We start from the raw sequence: 21,472 nt of genomic DNA on the forward strand, positions 1-21,472 counted from the left end.
GGAAGGGGGCAGCACGGAACGGGTTCATCCAGGCACTGCCCGGCCAGGGTGCCCCTCCCGCCCCCCGCGTGATGACACGCCTTCAGGGCGGGCCCAGCGTCTCAGGCCTTAGGGACACGGGTCTGTCCCAGGACGGCTCTGAGGGCCCAGGAGCCTCCACTAGGGTAGGGACCCGGGACAGAGCATGGCCCCACCACAGGGCGCGCGCCCGCAAAGCCCTCACCTTGCCTGTGCCCACGCCAGGGGACTGAACTCCCCGCGCGCCCGCGCCCTCCCACGGGGCCTGGCGCTTTAAGAGACCCCTGATTTGCATGTCCCCGCCCCCCCGAGTGACCGCCGGGCTGGATATTTAAATCGTGGCCCCAGGGGCGGGGCTGGCCCCGAACGCGGTCCCGCCCGGCGCTTTCCTCTGCGGAGCTGCGGCGAGAGCGCCGCCCGGCCGAACGGGCGCGGGACGCTGAGCCCCCGACGGCGCGGCCAGCGGGCGCGCCCGCGCTCCCCGCACCCCGCCTGGCCCTGCCGGCCACCCCCGCGCGCAGCCTAGTCCCCCAGCGCCCTGCTCCGCCCGCGCCCCGTCCCGCCCGCACACCCCCGCGATGCGGCACGGCGTCGCCTGGGCGCTGCTGGTGGCCGCGGCCCTGGGGCTTGGGGCGCGCGGGGTGCGCGGCGCGGTGGCCCTCGCCGACTTCTACCCGTTCGGCACCGAGCGCGGCGACGCCGTCACCCCCAAGCAGGACGACGGCGGCTCGGGGTTGCGGCCGCTCTCGGTGCCCTTCCCGTTCTTCGGTGCCGAGCACTCCGGACTCTACGTGAGTAACTCCCGGGCTCGCGGGGCGCCCGGGAGGGGAGGGCGCTGCGCCCCGGCCGCTGCCCGCCGGGCCCGGACTCCCGCCGCCGCCGCCAGCCACTTGGCACCGGGGCGGCCCGAGGTGGAATGAGGACAGCGCTTCCTCCTCGGCGGCCAAGGCCGGACAGCGGCCCGCGGGAGAGGCGCGCGGGCGGGGCGGGGGCGGCAGCCGCCGGGCACCGAGGCGGGGGCGAGTGGAGCGCGGCGCCCCGGCCCCTGCCGAGCGCGTCTTCCCGGCGCCTGATTCCCAGGGGAGAGCAGAGGGCCCTGGTACTGCCCTGGTTTTCAACACATGGCAATGTGGCCGTGGGCACGGGCTTCCCGGGCCTCAGTTTCCCAGGTGGGGCGCCTGGCCTGCGAAGGTTGCAGCCCCTCCTTGGGCCATTTCAGCCCCGCCCCCCGTGGACGCCAGTGCGGCCCAGAGCCAGGAGGCTGGACCCCTTGCCCAGGCGCTCAGGGCAAGGCCTGCTTCTTCGCAGACCCTCCTAGGCAGGCTAGCAACAGGCTTGCCCCTCCCTGCCCTCCTCTCCGCAGTCCGGGGACTGGCCGCTCAGGCTCAGACTCTCCAAACAGGACTCCCAGTGGGACTCCTGGGGCCAGGGACTCATGACAGCAAGCTCAGCTCAGCTGAAGGAACAGGCCCGAGTGCCAGTTCTGTCTGCATGTCTCCCAGAGTGTGACCATAGGCCAAGCCCTTACGGCAGCCCAGGGAATGAAATGCACCTGGTAACTGCATGGAGCACTCGCCCGGAGTAGGCCACGGTGCACTGGTACCTGGTGGCTCCCCGAAACACCCCAGATCATATCTAGAAAACTGCTGGGCCAGCCTCAAGTAGAGTCCCCTCCAGCTCCATCACCACTGCCACCTCCACCATCAGACCTCCCACACCCTCGCCCACCTCCAGCCTCAACCCACTGCCAGCCACATCGCCTCTGCCATCTGTGCTGCCCGGAGTAACACCACCTGTACTGCCAACTCCACCATCAACACCACTTCCTTCAACCCCACCACCAGCAGCACTGCCTCCACCACCACCTTCCCCATGGTCCCCAGCTTCCTGTCATCACCATCCACATCCTCTGCATGGTTGTCATCATCCCTCCCCACCTCCATCCACAGGGCCTCCTCCACCATATGCCCTCTAGTGCGCCTCCCACCCCACAACTGCCAACACCATCCACAGCGCCCACTGCGTTTTCCCCACCTGCTCAGGAAGGCCTCCCCACCTCGGTGGCAGCACTGGGTGACCTGACTGTGGTGGGAGGGGCAGCCATGCTGTCGGTGCTACCCCCTGAAAGTCCCTCTGGACCAGGACTTGGACAGAGGAACAGGACTGACTCCTGGAAGTACGAAGTGGGTAGGACAGAATGGTGCTCAGCGTTGGCCCGAGCTGGAGGAGGCCTGTCCACTTGAGGTATGGGACACTCACATTGGCACCATCCGAACAGAACTCGAGGCTCCTTAAGCATTTGGGCCAGGCTCAGCTTTCCCACTCACAGTCACAGGTGAAAATATTATTAAAATGGTTAACCCACTTAACAGCCTCACCAAAAACATCTGCCCTTGCCAGAGCAACTGGGGGAAACAGCTCTAACGTGGGAAGATCTGCTAGGAAAACAAGGGTTTCGTCAGAAATGAACCTTCTGGCTGCTAACAAAACATTTATCTCCATCAGAGCTTTTTCGTGAAACAAAGATATTATTTGAAAAACATTTGCCGATGTGGACACACTTCACCTTTCTGTTTGCTTAGCGGGATTCTTGAGGGTGCGTTGCCCAGGACACCTTGCCTGAAGTAACTGTGAGGGCTCTGTGGTCAAGGAGGGAGAGAGAAAGGGGTGCTTGGCAGCAGGTTAGGGTTGAAGCCAGTTGGAAAGAAGGGAGGTATTTGTTCTGAAGGAAGTGGACCTGCCTGGGGCCTCCCGTGCCCACCCAGGCCGAGCGGACCCTCTTCTGAGGCCCCTGGCCCTGGCCCTTGTCCAGCTCCAGTCTGTAGGGGCCTCGTGTCTGCTGGCCCTGGACTCAGACTCCCGTGTCAGGCCCAGCCAGGACCTTCCAGCCCGCATCCCACTGCAGTGACCTCTGCACTCCTCCGCCCCCAGCCCGTGGCTTGACCAAGAGTAGGCTTGTTGTCTGAATGAATGAATGTGCCTCCCTCTGACACTGCCCGCAAGTCACAGGTAGAAATTAGAAGTGCTCTTGCATGAGATGGGTGCTTCTTCTGTCTTCATCAGAAATAGCGCATGGATTACGGCCCTAGCAAGACATCTCTGCCACACATGGAGTGGCTCCCTTTCCAGAAGGGACCCATCGTTCTGCTTCTTTCTCATGTCATAGTAGCTGTATGTGTGTGGTAAGTCATAAGGCTCTGAAAAGTGTTGAAAGTGCATTTTATTGCTAAGGTTCTATACACAGACAAAGATAATGCAGCCAAGGAGTGTGGCGCGCTGAGGAGTGTGGCACGCTGCCACTATCCTGCCTTGCAGGAACTGCCAGTGTCTGCATTAAGACGGAGCTTGCCGCACTTCGTGGGGCCTGTGCAAGTGGAGTGGTTTCCTAGGGGCAGGTGCAGGGAATGAGAGAGGAAATCTTCCTGGTGCCCCCTCACTGAAGCCCCTGGCTCCAAGCGCTGCCCCCATCCACGGCATGGTCTTTGGGCCATGGGAGGATCTCAGTTTCTTTGGCATCAGGACCCCCGACAGAGCCCTGAGCAGAGGCAGGGAGGGTTTGAGGGTCAAGAGTGGGTGATGCCCTGCAGAGCCCACAGGCAAGAAGGAGGAATGTGGACAGTCAGACTGACCCTCGCTGGTGCTGGCCAAACCCCCACTCTGTGCCCTGAGGCTTGGTGCCACACCCCAACTCTGCTGGCTCTGCACAACATTACCATCCCAGCACAGTCCCGGCCCTACCCCTCCCAGAACACAGAGCCCAGGGCAGCTGCTGTGGTGTGGGAGTTCACATACAGCCTGTGACCTTTGCCTGGTCATTTCCTCCCTGAGCCTCTGTCTCCCCATCTGTGTGGTGAAGCTCCCCCATCAGGTCATACCTGTGACCCACCCCATCACTGTCACGATTGTGTGGTCGCCAGCTCCAAGCCATCTGGAAAATCCACCCTGACCCACAGGGACTGTCTCAGTGGGACCGAGGCCTGCGCATGAGCGGATCTGGGAGCAGACATGTGGGGAGAAATCACTGCCATCTCTGCTCTTTTCTGAGCTCATGAAACACCCCAGCAAATGCAGGAGCCCCTTGGCTGGGAGGAGGGTCCTGGGCTTCCCCTTGGCTGCCCTATTCACTGAGGTTCCAGGGCTGGCCCACCCCCTGCTGTGGGCTTGGCCAAGGTGGTCCTGCCCCTCATCAGCACTCCTTTCTTGCTGCTGCCTGGGTGTGGCGGAAGCAGATGGAAGGGGATCCTGGGGAAGTGGAATGGGGCTGGAGTCAAGGAGGATGCTGGAGTGAAAGAGCCTGATGACTCCAGGTCAAGGCCATGAGCCCAGGACAGCTGTGATCTGCCTGGACCTCACAGGCAGCCCCTGAGAGGATGGAACAGGACAGTCACGCCCAGTGCAGATGAGGAAACCGAGGCTCAGAATGCAGATTCAGGGGCCTTCAGACTCCTGCGTCCAGCTGCCTCTTACTGTGCCACCCCAAACTCAGTGGGACCCAAACAGAAGTCCTGCTTCCTCCCTGGCCCCCAACCATCTCCCTGAGTGAACCCCTGAGAGCCTCCCCAATGCCTCCCTCGTCTCCCTCACCCTCCACAGCAGCAGCAGCAGCTCCGCCTGCGTCTCTACTTGGACCACTTCCCAGCTGTCACCTTCCCGACGCAAGCTCCATCCCCACTTGCCTGGACACCTGCGGCGCCCCCCTGCCGACCTCCAGCTCCTGGCCTTTCCCTCCAGCCTGCCCTCCTCTGTGCAGAGTGGCCAAGGGAGCCGTACAAAACACCAGTGGGATCCTGTCTCTCCTTGCTAGAATCCCTGCTACACTTCCCTGCCCCTCTCCGCCCTCACCCGGGCCCCCCGGCTCAGGCAATCCCCCAGCCCCGCCCTCTGTGCTCACTGCAGCTTGTTGGTTCTGACCTCACCTGGGTTGCTCCTTAGTTTTCTTGTTTGGGAGGTGTTGGGTTGTGCACCCCATGAAGGCAGGGACCACATCCATCCTCATGCCACCATTCTGGTGGTGGGCTCAGAATAGGCCTCAGACGACAGCCTGGGGCTGCAGTGATGGTGGTGCCCCAGCGAAGGACTCTCTCTTCCACCCCTGCTGAGGCCAGAGGATGCATGCGGCAAGATGCCTGCACCCTGAGCAGTGAGTCCTCCTGTGCCACATCCACATGGTGGGCTCATGGTGGTGGCCACCAGCACATTTCTGCACCATGTGTTCCCCAAAGCAGAAGCAGTCCCACCTTCCCTGACAGGGTGAGTCTTAGCCTGGGAGTCAGCTTTTCCACACAGAGATGCAGGACCTGCACACTTCAGCCTCAGCCCACGGCCGGCTCCCTCCCAGGACTGGCCTGACCCATGGCACAGGCACAGCTGTTGGAACATGGTAGTGTGGTAGGGGGTCCTGGCTGCATGCTGGGCCCCATAAGGAAAGTCTCTGTCTGCACTGCCCCACCTCTTCAGGTGACCTGCTTAGAGAAGAGGCTCACAGGGAAGACAGGTCAGTTTGTGTGATACTGACATGAAGTGTTGTCTGTGACACTTCTGTGTGTGATGGGCCATGAGAAGCCATAAGGCTGCACACAGGAGCAGCAATTTGTAAAGGTGACCGAAAAAACGTTGGTTATCATTTATACTGCCCTCTGCCTTCTAACATCTCTGGTTTCTGATGAGCCCTTTCTTGGCTGAGTGAGCTGGAATAGGGCTGGAAGCCCCTGGGCTGGACAGGGCCAGGCTGTCCTATGTGAGGAAGGAGAGAGGCTGATGCATGTCTGGAGGGGAAGATCCTGGAGTGGGGATGAGCCTGAGGGTGAGGCTGGCCTCTGCTTGAGGCACAAAATGATCCCCACATCCCAACAGGGGAGCCATGAAGAAAGGAGATGTGTGTAGGTCGTGGGCACAACACTGATAAAACTGCAGTCTGAGCATTTGTTGTGGCTTCTTCTGGCTTCCTGTGAAATCTTCAGCAAAACCCTTACCACACCTTAATGACTGTGGCCTTGATCCTCTTTCTTGTAAATGCTAAAAAAAAGAAGTGTAGTATTGATTTTTTTTAATCCAGCCTGACAAATCTCTTCCTTTCAATTATAGTGTTTTAGACCATTTACATTTAATGTAATTATCAATATGGTTGAATTTTAACCTATCATCTTCCTATTTGTTACATCTGTTCTCCATAGTTTCTTCTTTTGGATTTTTAAAAATGATTTCATATTATCTGTACTACTGGCTTATTACCTACACCTCTGATTTAATTTTTTTGTGATTATTCTAGATTTAAAACACATTTTTAACTTAACATAGTTTTACCTTCAAATAATATTATACTCTTTCAAGTATGATATAATAACCTTATAACAGCATACATCCATTTCCCTTCTGGCCATCATGCTATTGTTGTCATATATATTACTTTACACATGTTATAAACCCAATAATGCACTGTTAACTTTTTGTTTGTTTGTTTTTTTGAGATGGAGTCTCACTCTGTCGCCAGGTTGGAGTGCAGTGGCGTGATCTCGGCTCACTGCAACCTCCGCCTCCCAGGTTCAAGCAATTCTCTGCCTCAGCGCCCACCACCACACCCAGCTAGTTTTTTTTTTTTTTAGTAGAGACGGGGTTTCACCATCTTGGCCAGGCCTCCATGCCTGGCCAATGTTTTTTTTTTCTTTAAAGCAGTCAATTATCATTTAAAGAGATTAAAAATTAGAAAGTCTTTTATATTTACCCACATATTTACTATTTCCGGTCTTCTTCATTTCTTTGTGTAGGTCCAGATTTCTTTTTTAAAAAAAATTTTATTTTTTAAATTTTAGTTTAGTTTAGTTTTTGTTTTTGTTTTTGTTTTGAGACAGATTCTTACTTTGTCATCCAGGCTACAGTGCAGTGGCATGATCTCAGCTCACTGCAACCTCTGCCTCCCGGGTTCAAATGATTCTCCTGCCTCAGCCTCCTGAGTACCTGGGACTACAGGTGCCCACCACCATGCCTAGCTAATTTTTGTATTTTTAGTAGAGACGAGTTTTCACCATGTTGGTTAGGCTGATCTGGAATTCCTGGCCTCAAGTGACCTGCCCACCTCAGTCTCCCAAAGTGCTAGGATTACAGACCTTAGCCACCATGCCTGGCCCAGATTTCCATTTTTATATCATTTTCCTTTTGCTTGAAGGACTTCCTCTAATATTTCTTATAGTGTAGACCTGCTGGCATAAATTATCTCTGTTTTTTTAAAATCTGAAAATCTCTTTATTTTCATTTTTTGAAAGATAGCTCTGCTGGGTGGGTGTAGAATTCCAGATTGACTTTGGATTTTGTTTGTGTTTTAAATTTTTTGAAGATGCTGCTCTGTCGTCTTCTGATTGGCATAGTTTCTGATGAGAAGTCTGCTGTCGTTCCCATCTTTGTTCCTCTGCATATGCATCTTTTTTCTCTGATTCCTTTTAAGATATTCTTTTTATCACTGCTTTTCAGCAATTTGGTTATTAGGTGTATTGTTGTAGGGCTTTAAAAATATTTCTTCTGCTTGGTTTCATTAAGACTCATGATTTGTAAGTGTATAGTTTCCATGAAATTTGAAAAAAATCTCAGCCATCTTCACATATTTTTTCTGTCCTTTCTCTCCTCTCTTTTGAAGACTCAAATTGTATGTACATTAAACTTCTTACTATTGTCCTAGAGTTCATTGAGAATGAGGCTTTGTTATTTTTAAAGTCTTTTTTGTCTGTCCTTTATTTTGAATATTTCTATTGTTATGTTTTCAAATTCACTGGTCTTTTTTCCTACATGGTCTAACCTATTCATCCTATTCAGAGTATGTTTGTTTCATCTATTTCACTTTTTACTCATGTAAGTTGTATTTGGATCTTTTCTGCATTTTTCATTTCTCCCCTCATTATGTTGATGTTTCCTTTTCTATCCTGAGCATATTTTTCATCTTTATAATAATTGCTTTAAAATTACTGTCTACTAATTTCAGCATGTACTTTTTAATACAATACTTTGACTATATATCTGTGAACAAAAGTGAAAAGAATGGTGAACAATTATGAAACTCCATGTGTAGCACTGTTTTCCACAGTGGTATGGGTTGGAAATGTTGAGGCTGTTGAGCCAATGAGTAAATAGATTGAGAATGGTGTGAGCTTCTCTTGAAGATAGGAGTTGCAGATATGGAAAGGAGGAAACATCAAATGAAACCTGTGGCTTTGTGTTAGATTTGACTTCAGCATATCAGTATAACCTCATAGCATGTATTTCCGTGTATGTATTATGACAGATGGGTGTAGACACGGGTATATACATCAGTGCGTCTACCTACATCCACAGTTCCTAGCTCTGTCCACTGAGAGAAATGGAAGCAATAATACCTCAATAGCAAAGGGCACTTCCATGCTCAGATCTTGGCTGCTAAACACCAGTCTCTACTAAAAAGAACCAGGGTGCCTTGGAGATCCTAGGGTCGTGGCAAGAGAAGTGCAAGATGAGCCTGGAACATCTTGTTGTGCCATAAAGTGAGGAAGCACAAGGAGAAGGATGGAGATGGATCAAAAGGACACTGAGGCCCTCCAGAAGGGGCTCCCACTGTCAGTGTTTGGGACAATTGGAGCATTAAAACAAATAATGATAGTAACAGATTCTAATCTATTAAACAAAGGAGAAATCCATGGCTTCACACTGATATATAAGTAAATAAATGATGAAACATACAAATGAGGGGAAAACAGTATTGATAGCTTTGCATCAATGTTAAATTTCCTGCTGTGGGTGACTGTGTATGCTTACATGAGAGAATATCCTTGTTGATGGGAAATACTCCTTGTTTAGAGGCAGAGGGTCATGAGGTCTACAGCTTATTCTCATATCCTCCTGAGTTTTCGGTGATAAGGTGAAGCTAGAGCTTCTTGGCAGAGAAGTGGCCAGCTGGCCAAACCACATTCTCCCAGGCAGCTCCCCACAGAAACTTGGTGCATTCATTCACTGTTGACTTACTCACTACTTCATTTGTTCGTTCCTTCAGTCCAAAACCTTGATTGTGCCCTTGCTCTGATTTAAGGAGACAGAAGAGCAACAATGCATCTTTTTTTAGTATTAAATATATTTATTTTTGTCTGTTTTGTTCGCCGTGCTGTCAAGCTTCCAGAACAGTGCTAGCTCCTAAGCTGCTCAGTAAAAAATTATTGTTCATCTTCTGATCATTGGGATGATACATCCGTAATTCCATCATCCAAAAATAAGTGCTTTTAACATTTTGGTGAAGTTCTTCCTTATTTGTTTTCAAGGGTAGGGTTTTACAAGACAGACTTCGGGTTACCATCTCATATGGGTCTCTATTTTCCATATTTCTTTCAATGTTACACGACGAGCATTTACCCATGCCCTAACTTTTCTGTGAAAGCATGCTTTTTCATGACAATACAAGATTCCTTTCTATGGCTACACTGTGATTGGTTTAACCAGTCGATAGTTATTGGCTCTGTGGTGTTTCAGTCTCCTGAATCGATGTGCGTCTGTCCTACACGGGCCTTTGTGGTGTCTCAGTCTCCTGAGTCGATGTGCGTCTGTCCTACACGGGCCTTCGTGCAGGCCTCCCTCTCTTTCCCTCCCTTGCAATGAACTGCCCCACGTGGACTCACTGGGTCCAAGGCAGGGAGCTTTTCAGGGCACTTCCCTTCTGTCCGCCACTGCCCAGAAGGGCATTTGCAGTTACACCCTGCCGTGGGTGAAGGCGGCCGTACCACCTGACTCACTGAGCGCAGCCCGGAGGTGGCAGCTCCCCAGTTCTGACAGGTCCGGACCATGTGTGTCTCCAAAACAGGCTTCTGTGCTGCTCCAGGGCCACCTGGGGGCGTGGCAGGAATGCAGACCACCCAGGGCAGATCCCAAGTGGGGGAACAGAGTCAGTGCCATGACCAGGGGCTCCTGGGGCTGGCTCAGAGCCCCACCTGGGAGGCACGGCCCCTCCCTCCAAGGGCTGCTCATGGTGACCCAGGGCACTCCTAACCTAACCTACTCTGCAGGCTCCAGTCTCCTCCTGCCTCCCATTTACCATGAAGGGGTGGCCGGGACAAGCTGCCCCCACAGGGTCCCAGCCGATAGCACTCCTTGCACTCCTTCTGCCCGTGGGCTTCTAGGCCAGACAGGTGTCCTGGTGTTGTGACTGGTGGTGGGGGTGGGGGCTCTGGGCAGATCCAAGGGCAGGACAGGCTGGAAGGGTCGGGCCTGGTCACACTGCTGCCTGTCTGGGACCAGGCGGGTGGGACACCCCATTCGTCATCTACGGGGACCAGCCTCAACACCTAGGTGCCTTGGCATCCATTCTCTGGTTCTTTGCAAAGCAGGGCAAGTCATTCATTCAGCCAGCAGGTGTCAGTTATTAGATACCGCTGTGTGCAGCCCCTGCCCTGCTCCCGTGGTGCCCGGGGCTCAGCACATGCTGAAGTCGCCTCTCGGCTCTGCGGGCCAGTCAGGGAGCACCAAGTGGGAGCAGGACTGTGGCCAGCCCAGGCCCCTGACCCCAATGCCTCCACACAGGAGGGCAGCCCAGGATCACACTGTCCTCTGAGCTTGTCCAGGAGCTTGTCAAGGGTCAGGCACGGCCTCTTGGGCCCTTGAACCCATCTTTCAGCAAACATTTCCTGCCATCAGCTCTGGAGTGGGTTGGAGGTGGCAAAGTGGAGCAGGCAAGGCAGCCTTGGAGGTTCACTGGGGGTAGGACGTGGGGATGGGGCTTGGGTCCTGGAGGAGTGACGGGTCCCCATGAGTAAGACTTTCAGGTATGTGGGGAGTGGGGGACAGACCAGGCTTGCATCTCGAGATTACATCTCTGATGGTGGTGGCTGGAGGTGACAGTGGCCCAGTGGCCACTGCAGAGATGCAGGGTGACTGCGAGGAGGCCCTTCCCTCTGAGGTGTGGACAGGCTGAAGGCAGCAAGATCTCAAGAGGCCAGGAGGCAGCGGCCCAGGCTGGCGATGGATGGAAAGGGCAGGTGTGGACACCCAGACAGTGTGGGGCCACTGCCCCCAGGCCAGGCATGCCCTGGGGCCTCTGGGGGATTGGGCTGTGGCCCTGCTGACCATAGGGACTGGCGGAGCACCTGGCCAAGGTGGGGAGCAAGTGAGGCAAGGAGCGGGAGGCAGGAGCTGCTGTCAACACAAGGAAGCAGAGGGGCTGGTGGAGAGGGAGAGGCTGTGAGGACAGCAAGAGGGACAGGGCATGAGAAGGGGCACGGGGACTGGGGGCATGGCCCCATGGGGACAGGGAAGCCACAGGGAGACCCAGGACCTCAGTCTGCAGGAGAGAGAGGACATGGCATCAACACTGTCCTGGGAACCCCTCCCTTACCCCTCCCCTGTCCGGGTGCTGAATGCAGCTCAGATGTCCCCTCCTCCAGGAAGTCACCCTGGCTCTCCCTGGTGGTAGCTCTCTTCCCTCCCACTGGAACACCCCCTCGGGTGACTGCTTCTGTCCCATGTGTGTTTCCCCAGAGGCCCAGCCCAATATTGCCCTCGGTGGCTGGGCCAGGGGCCAGCCTCCTTCCCTTCAGGGCTGGCGTGAGGCCGCTCAGCAGGAGATCATCCCCTTCAGCCCCAGAGGCCCTGCCCATCCCCTGGCCCATCCCCCGGCCCACAGCCCCCACTGTGCCTGTGGGAGGAATCCTAATTGCCCAGAAAGCTGCCAGGAAATAAAAGACATGCCTACATTTTTCAAAACAAGCTTCTAAAACACCTCGAGGCTGTGCTGTTTCACTCTTGGCAGAGGAGTCAAAGCAGGGAACCGCAGCGCCGCCCTTTGTGATGTAACGTTTGCAGAGCCAGGGTGCTGCTTCCTGGCTCCTGGGGCCCTCGGAAGTCTCTTGGGTCCCTGGCTCCCCTCCAGGCCCACCCTGCCCTGCTCAGAGCAGCCCCTTGGCTCAGGTCCGGGGGAGCAGGCTGTTGCATATTGGCACTTTCAGCCCGAGGTCACCTCCTGGAGGCTCCCCAGACGCTTCAGCTCTTTCCTGCTTTCATCCAAGTCGGAAATGCCACTGGAGCACGTCTCTGTGCTTCCTCCTGAGCCAGCAGAGGGTCAGCCCCGTCCTGCAGGAAAGGCATGGGTGCCTGAGGGCAGGAGAGCCCTGAGTGCCAGTGGCCAGCCCCGCCCCCGATGGAGGAGGGCAAGGAGCCTCCTCCAAGTCCCCAAGTCACTGCAGCTCCAGGTTCCATGTGACCTGGGGCCTCCCCAGTTAGCAGCTGACCAGCAGCCCAAGAATCTCAGCCTGGTCAGAGGGGTCAGAGCGTCCCCTCCATGGCAAGGCCACTGTGAGGCTGGCTGGCCTTGACCATAGCCTGAGACAAGAGGGTGAGGGCAGGGCGTGGGGCACTCACCAGGGTGCCCACTGTGCTCAGCTGTGTCCAACGCAGAGCTTTTTCCAGGTGGCCTGTGTGTGAGCCCCTCCCAGGACCTTTGTCACCCACCTGGGACTGTGATGTCCAGGTGGCAGTCTTGTTTTTCTCAGCAGCCGGTGCTTGGCTGGGAGGAGAGCGATGCCAGCACTGATCCAAGGCCTGGGCTCCAGGCTGCAGGCAGAGCCGTGACCCCAAAGGAGACCAGAGGGTGGCCACGGGGAGGCCCTGGACGATGGGATCCACAGGGAGGGGCTGGGGTGCTGGGGGACACAGCCAGGGCCTGCTGCGGCGTCTCTACCCTACAGACCCAGAACAAGCACACTGCCCTCCCTCCCTGCCTGGGGGTGGCCGGTTTCCTGGGGGTGGCAGGTCTCCTGGGTCTCCTTGCACATGGAGTGGTTACATTTCTGCAAGTGTCCCAGTGGCGCTGGGCAGGCCTGCCAGGCTGGCCTCAGGCCCCAGACCCCAGCAGACAAACACTGCTATCTGAGATGCCAGCGCTGGGCAGCCTGCTGGCATTGCCGCCCCCAAAGTCAAGACGAGGGACTAAACCCGCACTGTTCCTCTACGAGTGCTCAGGTCCACACCTAGCCATGAACGGGGACGTCGGCTGGGAGACAGGCTAATCCTTTCTCCTTGTTTTCCACGTCTCTATGACACGTTTTACAAGGTGCTGTTGCAAGTAGGCAAATAACAATAATAAAATTGTCACTTTTTGGGAAGTAGCATTTTCCAAGCCCTGAAGAAGGAGAGGGACCCCAGCGCTGGGAAGAGAGGGGTTGCTGCATGGCTCCCTGCCCTGCTTCTAGCTCCTGGGCCCTCTGGCCTGGGCCTTGCCCACTACCCCCCTTCCACCGGACGTTGGGACGTCCACATCTGGAGAAAGGAAATCCCGCGGGCCCCTGCCCTGCACTGCGGTGCTGGCGCTGCGCTGTCCTGGCAGGAGACAGGGCCGGCTTGTTCTGCCTCCTCCTGGCTCAGCCCCCAGCGGGGAGGGCAGCAGCTGTCTGGGGTGGGGAGAGAGGAAAGCTGGAGCGGGGCAGGTGGCGGGTGGGCCCGAGGCCTCTGCACACCACACACCTGCAAGCTGGGCTCCCACTTCAAAGGCTGACAGAAAACTCAGGGCAGCGGCTCAGAAGCCAAGCAGGGAGTGGGGCCAGCTAAGGAAGAGCGTTGGGGGTGCGGTGAGGGGCAGAGCAGGGAGGTCCCCCACACCAGGCAGGTGGCCCAGCCCCAGGGACCTCGGCCACAGTGGCCTCCTGCCCCCAGATGCTTCTCCCCCAACCCAGAGGTACCACTTGTCACTTCTAACCCTTAGCTCTTTTTTCCAAAACACATGCCAAAAAGGGTACAAAACATAAACGTGCAAAAAAAGAGCAAACGTAACGCAAACCCTGGTGGGCCCACCGCCAGGCCGAGAGCAGACACTGCCACCCCCAACCCTGCGCCGCCACCCCAAGGCAGCCCCTCCGGCCTGTGAAAGCGCCTTCTCACACCCGCCTTTTTCCCTCCCTGGTGTTTTTAGGGTGGCTTATCCACATCTCTGGTGGTGGTGTTACTTCATTATCACCTCTGTATGGTTGTATGAATAGACCACAGGTTATTTGTTTTACAGTGGTACACATTTGGGGCTGCTACTGTTGTTTTTTAATTGAATTTTTCCAGCCTTATTGAGACAAAATTGACAGACAAAATTGTGTGATTTAACATACCTACACATTGTGAAATGACGACCACAATCGCATGAATCTACATATCCATCACCACACAGTTACTGCGTGTGTGTGCATGTGTGTAACAAGAACACTTAAGATTACTCTCTTAGCAAATTTCAATTAAACGAGGCAGTACTGTTTTTTTTTTGGGGGGTTTTTTTTTTTTTGCTTTTTGTTTTTTTTGTTGTTGTTGTTGTTGTTTTTGAGACGGAGTCTCGCTCTTTAGCCCAGGCTGGAGGTCAGTGGCGCAATCTCAGCTCACTGCAACCTCCGCCTCCTGGATTCACACCATCCTCCTGCCTCAGCCTCCCGAGTAGCTGGGACTACAGGTGCCTGCCACCATGCCCAGCTCATTTTTTGTATTTTCAGTAGAGACAGGGTTTCACCGTGTTAGCCAGGATGGTCTCGATCTCCTGACCTCGTGATCTGCCCGTCTCAGCCTCCCAAAGTGCTGGGATTACAGGCGTGAGCCACTGCACCCGGCCACGAGCAGTACTGTTAACTACAGTCACCATGCGCTACATGGAGACCCCAGAACTTACTCATCCTGTCTGACTGAAGGTTTGCACCCTCCAATCAACATTTCCCCATTTCCCACCTCAGCCCCTGGCAACCATCCTTCTACTCTCTGCTTCTATGAACTCAACTTAATTTTCATTTTATTTATTTTATTTTAGAGACAGGGTCTCGCTCTGTCACCAGGCTGGAGTGCAGTGGCCTGAGCCTAGCTCACTGTAACCTCAAACTCATGGGCTCCAGTGATCCTCCCACTCCAGCCACACCCCACTCCGCCCCACCCCCCTGCCCCTAGTAGCTGGGATTATAGGCGTGCACCACCACCTCCAGCTATTTTTTTTATTTTTCTTTTTTTGTAGAGATAGGGTCTTGCTATGTTGTCCAGGCTGATCTTGAACTCCTGGCCTCAAGAGATCCTCCTGCCTCAGCCTCCCAAAGTGCTGGGAGTTATAGGTGTGAGCCACCACACCTGGCTGAGTTCAGCTATTTTAGATTCCACATATAAGGGTCTTTCTGTGCCTGGTTTATTTCACTGAGCATAATGTCCTTCAGTTTCACCCATGTTGTTGCAAATGGCAGGATCCCTCTCTTTGTCATGGCTGAATAATATTCCCTTGTGTATACATATGTCTGTATATATACACCACATTTTGTTTATCCATTCATCCGTCAGCAGACACTTAGGTTGAGTCTATATCTTGCTTATGGGAGTGCAGCTATTCTATGAGATACGGGTTTCATTTCATTGGGTATATGCTCAGAAGTGGGATTGCTAGGCCATATGTCAGTTCTATTTTTAATTTTTTAGGTGGGGCTGTTCCTAGCTTAAGACTACTCTTTTTTCTTTTCTTTTTTTTTTTTTTTTTTTTTTGAGATGGAGTCTCGCTGTCTTGTCCAGGCTGGAGTGCAGTGGTGCGATCTCAGCTCACTGCAACCTCTGCCTCCCAGGTTCAAGTGATTCTTGTGCCTCAGCCTCCCAAGTAGCTAGAATTACAAGTGCGTGCCACCACGCCTGGCTAAGTTTTGTATTTTTAGGAGAGACAGGGTTTCACCATGTTGGCCAGGCTGGTCTCGAACTCCTGGCCTCAGGTGATCTGCCCGCCTCAGCCTCTCAAAGGTGTGAGCCACCACGCCAGGCCTAGACTACTCTTAATAATGCTGTTTGTGAAAACTCTTGAAGGCATGTCCCAGTGCACACAAGTCCACATTTGTGTCGAGTCCACACCCAGGAGGGGGATTTCTGAGCCGTGGGATATGCTGTGTGTGGATGCTCCCCAGGGCCACACCCCAGCCAACGCTTCTGCAAATGGAGCAGCTACATGGTGGGAGGTCACCGTGGTCTTTTCTTTTCTATGAATGAGGCTGAGTCAGTCTCATATGTTCACTTACCATTGGATTTCATCTTTTGTGGAGTGACTATTCAAGTGTTTTCCCTCTTTTCTACGGAGTTATCTTCTTTCTCGCCGATTTGTGGGGGTTCTTGGTAACACCAGGTCATAAGTGTTGCAAATATCTTTTCTCATTCTGCGCTTGTTTCATCCTCTTTAATGGCGTCCTTGGGTGGACAGAAGGTGTTAATTTTACTGTAGTAAATTCTCCATATTGCTTTCCAACAGTCTTGCAGCTGTTTGATTTTGTCCTTCATGCTCAGGTCTCTAATACACCTGGATGTGATCTTCTTGTGGGGCCCGAGGTAGTCACGCAGGTTCCTTTTTGGAGGAAAGGAAAGCAGAGCCAGCACCCTTGTTGAAAAGCCGCCTCTCCCCACACCCCCAGCGCCGTTGTGGCTGTTCCTGGGCTCTCCCTCTTGCTTCTCTGTCCCTGAGCCAGGAGCGTTGGGCTACTGTGGCCTGATGAGAAAGGCTGGCGTCTCCTAGAACAAGCCTTTCCACCTTGCTTTTCACAAGACAGTCTTGGTTATTTTAGACTTTGCATTTTTACGTAAAGTGTAGAATTGGCTTATCAAGTTACACACACATATACACACACCTGTTGTGATATTTATTGGGATTGCATTGACTATACAGATCAATGTGAGGAAAACTGAATACCTTTACCATATTGAGTCATGCAATCTAGGAACCTGGCATATTTCTGGATTTACTTAGGTTGACTAACATTTTCAGTAAGGTTTCAGAATCGAGTGCAGAGAAGTCTTGCACATCTTTTGTTAGATTTACTCTTAGGTACTTGATTTTTTCACACTACTGTAAATAGTGTCTTTTCTTTAATCTCATTTTCTGGTTATTGCTGGCACATAGAATTATAATTGATTTTTTTACATTTTCTTACTTTATATCCAACTGCCTGACAAAATCCCTTATGAATCTTGATAAATCATCTATGTGCAGAATCCCTGGGGTTTGTACATCCACATTCAGTCACAGCAGCAGTGGGGCTCCTTTCTACTCATTTTACTTTGTGACACATTTTTGTGTCTTCCTGAGCTGGCTGAGGCCTCCCATGAATCGTCTTATAGCAGTGGTGTTGGTGCCTGCGCTGGCTGAGGCCTCCCGTGAATGGTCTCATAGCAGTGGTGTTGGTGCCTGCACTGGCCGAGGGCTCCCGTGAATGGTCTCATAGCAGTGGTGTTGGTGCCTGCACTGGCCGAGGGCTCCCGTGAATGGTCTCATAGCAGTGGTGTTGGTGCCTGCGCTGATTGAGGGCTCCCGTGAATCGTCTCATAGCGGTGGTGTTGGTGCCTGCACTGGCCGAGGGCTCCCGTGAATGGTCTCATAGCAGTGGTGTTGGTGCCTGCGCTGATTGAGGGCTCCCGTGAATCGTCTCATAGCGGTGGTGTTGGTGCCTGCACTGACTGAAGGCTCCCGTGAATGGTCTCATAGCAGTGGTGTTGGTGCCTGCACTGGCCGAGGGCTCCCGTGAATGGTCTCATAGCAGTGGTGTTGGTGCCTGCGCTGATTGAGGCCTCCCGTGAATGGTCTCATAGCGGTGGTGTTGGTGCCTGCACTGACTGAAGGCTCCCGTGAATCGTCTCATAGCGGTGGTGTTGGTGGAACCCCTGACTTGTTCCTAGTCTCAAAAAGCAAGCGTTCCAGGTTCAGCATTGAGTACGATGTGCGCGCTTGTGTGTCTGAAGCCTTCTTCAGATTACCGGCTGCCTTCTGCTCGTATTCCCAGCGTTTTTAATCACAAATGGACGTTGACTTTTATTCCATGCCTTCTCTATACCTTTTCAGATGATAATATGATTTTCTCCTTTAATCTGTTAAATTGGTCATTTAAATTAATCAAATTAATGGCAAATTAAATTAATAAAGTTAATTTACTGGCAAATTAAATTAATTGGTTTTCTGATGTAAAGCATAGCTGTGTTCCTAACAAAAGCCCAACTCTGTCATGGTGGATTTTTTTTTTTTTTTTTTTTTTTTTTTTTTTTGAGATGGAGTCTCGCTCTGTCGCCCAGGCTGGAGTGCAGTGGCACGATCTCGGCTCACTGCAAGCTCCACCTCCCAGGTTCACACTATTCTCCTGCCTCAGCCTCCCGAGTAGCTGGGACCACAGGCGCCCGCCACCTCTCCTGGCTAATTCTTTTTGTATTTTTTTAGTAGAGACGGGGTTTCACTGTGTTAGCCAGGATGGTCTCGATCTGACCTCATGATCCTCCTGCCTCGGCCTCCCAAAGTGCTGGGATTACAGGCTTGAGCCACTGCGCCCAGCCCATGGTGGATTATTTATCCTCTTTGTATATTGCTGAATCAGTTTGCTAATAATTCATCTAAGGTTTTAGCAACTTTATGTGAAATTGGCCTGGAGTTGTTCATTCATGTACTGTCTTTGTTAAATTTTAGTATCCAGGTTATGGTAGCCTCATAAAATGGATTTTTCTATCTAGAAGAGTCTATGTGTCTCTGTAATTATTTCTTGAATGTTTGGTGTAACTCACTGGTGATGCTATATGGACCTAGAGTTTCTTGCTGGGAAAATTTTGAATATTCATTCAATTTAATGATTATATAAAAAGTTGCATTTTCTATTTCCACTTACATTTGATAAGTTGCATCTTTCTTTCTTTCTTTCTTTTTTTTTTGAGACAGAGGTTTTGCTCTTGTTGCCCAGGCTGGAGTTCAATGGCACGATCTCGGCTCACTGCAACCTCTGCCTCCCGGGTTCAAGCAATTCTCCTGCCTCAGCCTCCCAAGTAGCTGGGATTACAGGCATGCACCTCCATGCCTGGCTAATTTTGTATTTTTAATAGAGGTGGGGTTTCTCCATGTTTGTCAGGCTGGTCTCGAACTCCCGACCTCAGGTGATCCACCCACCTTGGCCTCCCAAAGTGCTGGGAGTCCAGGCGTGACCACCACACCCGGCCAAGTTGCATTTTTCTAGAAAATTTTTCATTTTATATAAAATGTCAGGATTGTACCCTTCTTACAAACTAACAAGTTGCCCTGTTACTGGTTCATGGGTGCTGGCAGAAAGCATGAGACTGTCATGTTAGAGCCTCATGGCACAGCAAGTAGCAAGAGTGGTTTGTGTTGGGTTCTGTTGCTGTCCGAGCCCTGCCAGCACGGCGTGGTGGGGACCAAGGAGACGCCGTGCACAGTGGGTTTGCATCACAACCAAGAAACATGGAGCCTGGGGAGTGCGGCTGTTCCATAGCAAGCCTGCTTTTCGCCGCCAAGGCGACAGTTCATCCCTCAAGGTGGATCTCTGCAAACACAACCCTAAGAAATGACCCAGGCAAAGAGTGGACAGGGCCTTGTATTCTCTTGTAGTTGGCAAAAAAGTGCAGAGGCACAGCTGAGTGCCTCTCCTCAGCCCCACACATTCTTGGCCAAACTCAAATGTTCATACCAGTATACGCCACACCAGCAGCCAGAACCAAATCCTTCTGATCTCCTCCCATGGCAAGTGGGTGAAGGCTGCCGTCCACAGGAATCCCACAGCGGGACCTCAACCATGACCCTCAGGGGCCCAGGCACAGCCAGCTGTGAAGAGTCCTGCAGAGCCCCGTAGGTCTAATTTGAGAGAGCCAGGATGCAGTCTAAGGCCTGGCTGTTATCCTTGTGTGGCCCAAGCAAGGAGTTTGACTGCTCTGTTGACGCCACCGTCAATAATTACAGAGGCAATGAATAAGCCAAAAAAGCGGCTACCGCTACGATGACCAACTCATCCTGGTTTATCCGGAATTGAAAGTCTCGTCCCGGAGACCCCCTCAGTTCCAGGCAAACCAAGGTGGTGGGTACCTTGATCCCTTTCCTGACTGGAGAGGCATTCCAAGGCTCACTCCCTCCCAGGTAACACGCAACCCAAGTCGCTCTGTCTGAGAATCACCATTCACCTTGCCGTGGTCCCTGCTGTGCTGATTTGGTTGAGTCTTTTTGCCACGTCACCACGCATTTGCAGCTTCGGTCACCATACACGACGTAACCCTCAGGCACTCAGATGATGGGGAAGCTATGAATTCAAGTCAGCAAGACGGAAGCAAGGTCGTGCCCACACATGCACTTACATGGGGGCATGTTTGGGTGCAGATACCACCTGGATCCACAGGACAGAGATGGGGAACCCAGCACAGGTCAGGTTGCCAGCTTAGCAGCAGCCTGACTCAGGCGGGCCATGAGGCACCTTGCCAGGTGCTGGATTTAAGGGGCAAAGAACATTCATTGTTCACTCAGCCCCCTGCACCTCCCGGGGTCTAAGGTGGTCCCTGGTCAGGAGCCAGGACTGGTGCTCTCCTTCCTCAACCAGGAAGCCAGAATGCACATCCCAGGAACTTTCACTCACCTTTCCCCAGTTTGTCCCCAACTCACACCCAGACCTGTCACAGGGCGGTGCAGGCACAAGGCCAGCAGGAGCACCCGTGTGAGAACCACAGAGACGCCCTGCTCCCAGGCTGGCACCCGCGGACCACTGCAGGTGAACCCAGCTAGCAGTGCCGTCAACCAAGCCACCCACATGTTCATGACTCAGGACTGTGTCAGCCCCACAGGAGAACCCAGGTGGCCGAACCAGAGCTGAGTGAATTCCTGAGGCCCCTTTTTGGCAGGGCTGCCGCCCGGAGAGCAAACCAACCAGGTGGGCTGGGGCAGCTGTCAGAGAAAGAGCCTTATCAGGCCCAGAAACGGTCAGGGCCAAACCTCAAGGCTTCCAGGTAGGTCTGTGTCACCCCGCAGAAGCCCCACCTTTTGTCCTGTCATTACCCAAAGGGCGGCCAAACGGAGAAGAACCCTTTTGGAGGATGGGATGACCATGTTCAGGACCAGACTGCCCACTCATGGTGTGTGGACCAGGAGCACATGCCCATAGTGTGTGGACCAGGAGCAGGCAGGGAGGCAGAGGCTGGAGTCTTTCGGAGTTGATTTTTGAGGAGGCTGATCTAGGGCTTGAAAATACCACAAGCCTGTGGATGGGAGCGATCCTGGAATATCCATCAATACGTGATTAGTGACCCATGGCTGAGTGACCTGAGACAAATGGAGCATCACTGTCAGATGCAAATTGTCCAGAAAGTCAAAAGCGCTCAGCGGTGTAGCCAGGGCAGGCTAACTGAACTGGAACAGCAACACAATAACCTGGAGAGTGGAGACCCCACTGGTGGTCCTGGGGGCAGGGGCAGGCGTGCCCCACAGTGAGGCAGGGAGGCCAGCTTCTGTCAGGAGACTTTAGCCTGGTATGTGGAAGTTGCTTTTGCCGACTCATGCACGCCAGCTCACACAGGCAGCACGGGGTCCCTGTCATTGCCTCGTCCACGATGATGGCTGCATGGCCACTTCTGGCCCAAGAGGGATCCAAGAGGCAGCGCGGTCCGATCAGAGAGCACCCTTACCGTGGGCACCTATACGAGCGGCCCAGGCTGTCAAATCAGTGACCAGGATTTGTTT

General features: G+C 53.3%; 1 protein-coding gene across 8 annotated transcripts in view; it reads left to right on the top strand.

The window, feature by feature from the left end:
* The first annotated feature begins 371 nt into the window (after positions 1-371).
* The window catches only part of SNED1 (sushi, nidogen and EGF like domains 1), a 102,934-nt gene continuing 81,833 nt past the window's right edge, over positions 372-21,472 (top strand). For all 8 annotated transcript variants that reach the window (XM_054477239.2, XM_063648416.1, XM_063648417.1 and 5 more), the window contains exon 1: positions 372-809. In XM_054477239.2, coding sequence (XP_054333214.1) covers positions 597-809 — 213 coding nt within the window. In that variant the 5' untranslated portion in view covers positions 372-596. The remainder of the gene's footprint in view (positions 810-21,472) is intronic.

Source organism: Pongo pygmaeus, chromosome 11, assembly GCF_028885625.2.
Source record: "Pongo pygmaeus isolate AG05252 chromosome 11, NHGRI_mPonPyg2-v2.0_pri, whole genome shotgun sequence".
Lineage (NCBI taxonomy): Eukaryota > Metazoa > Chordata > Mammalia > Primates > Hominidae > Pongo > Pongo pygmaeus.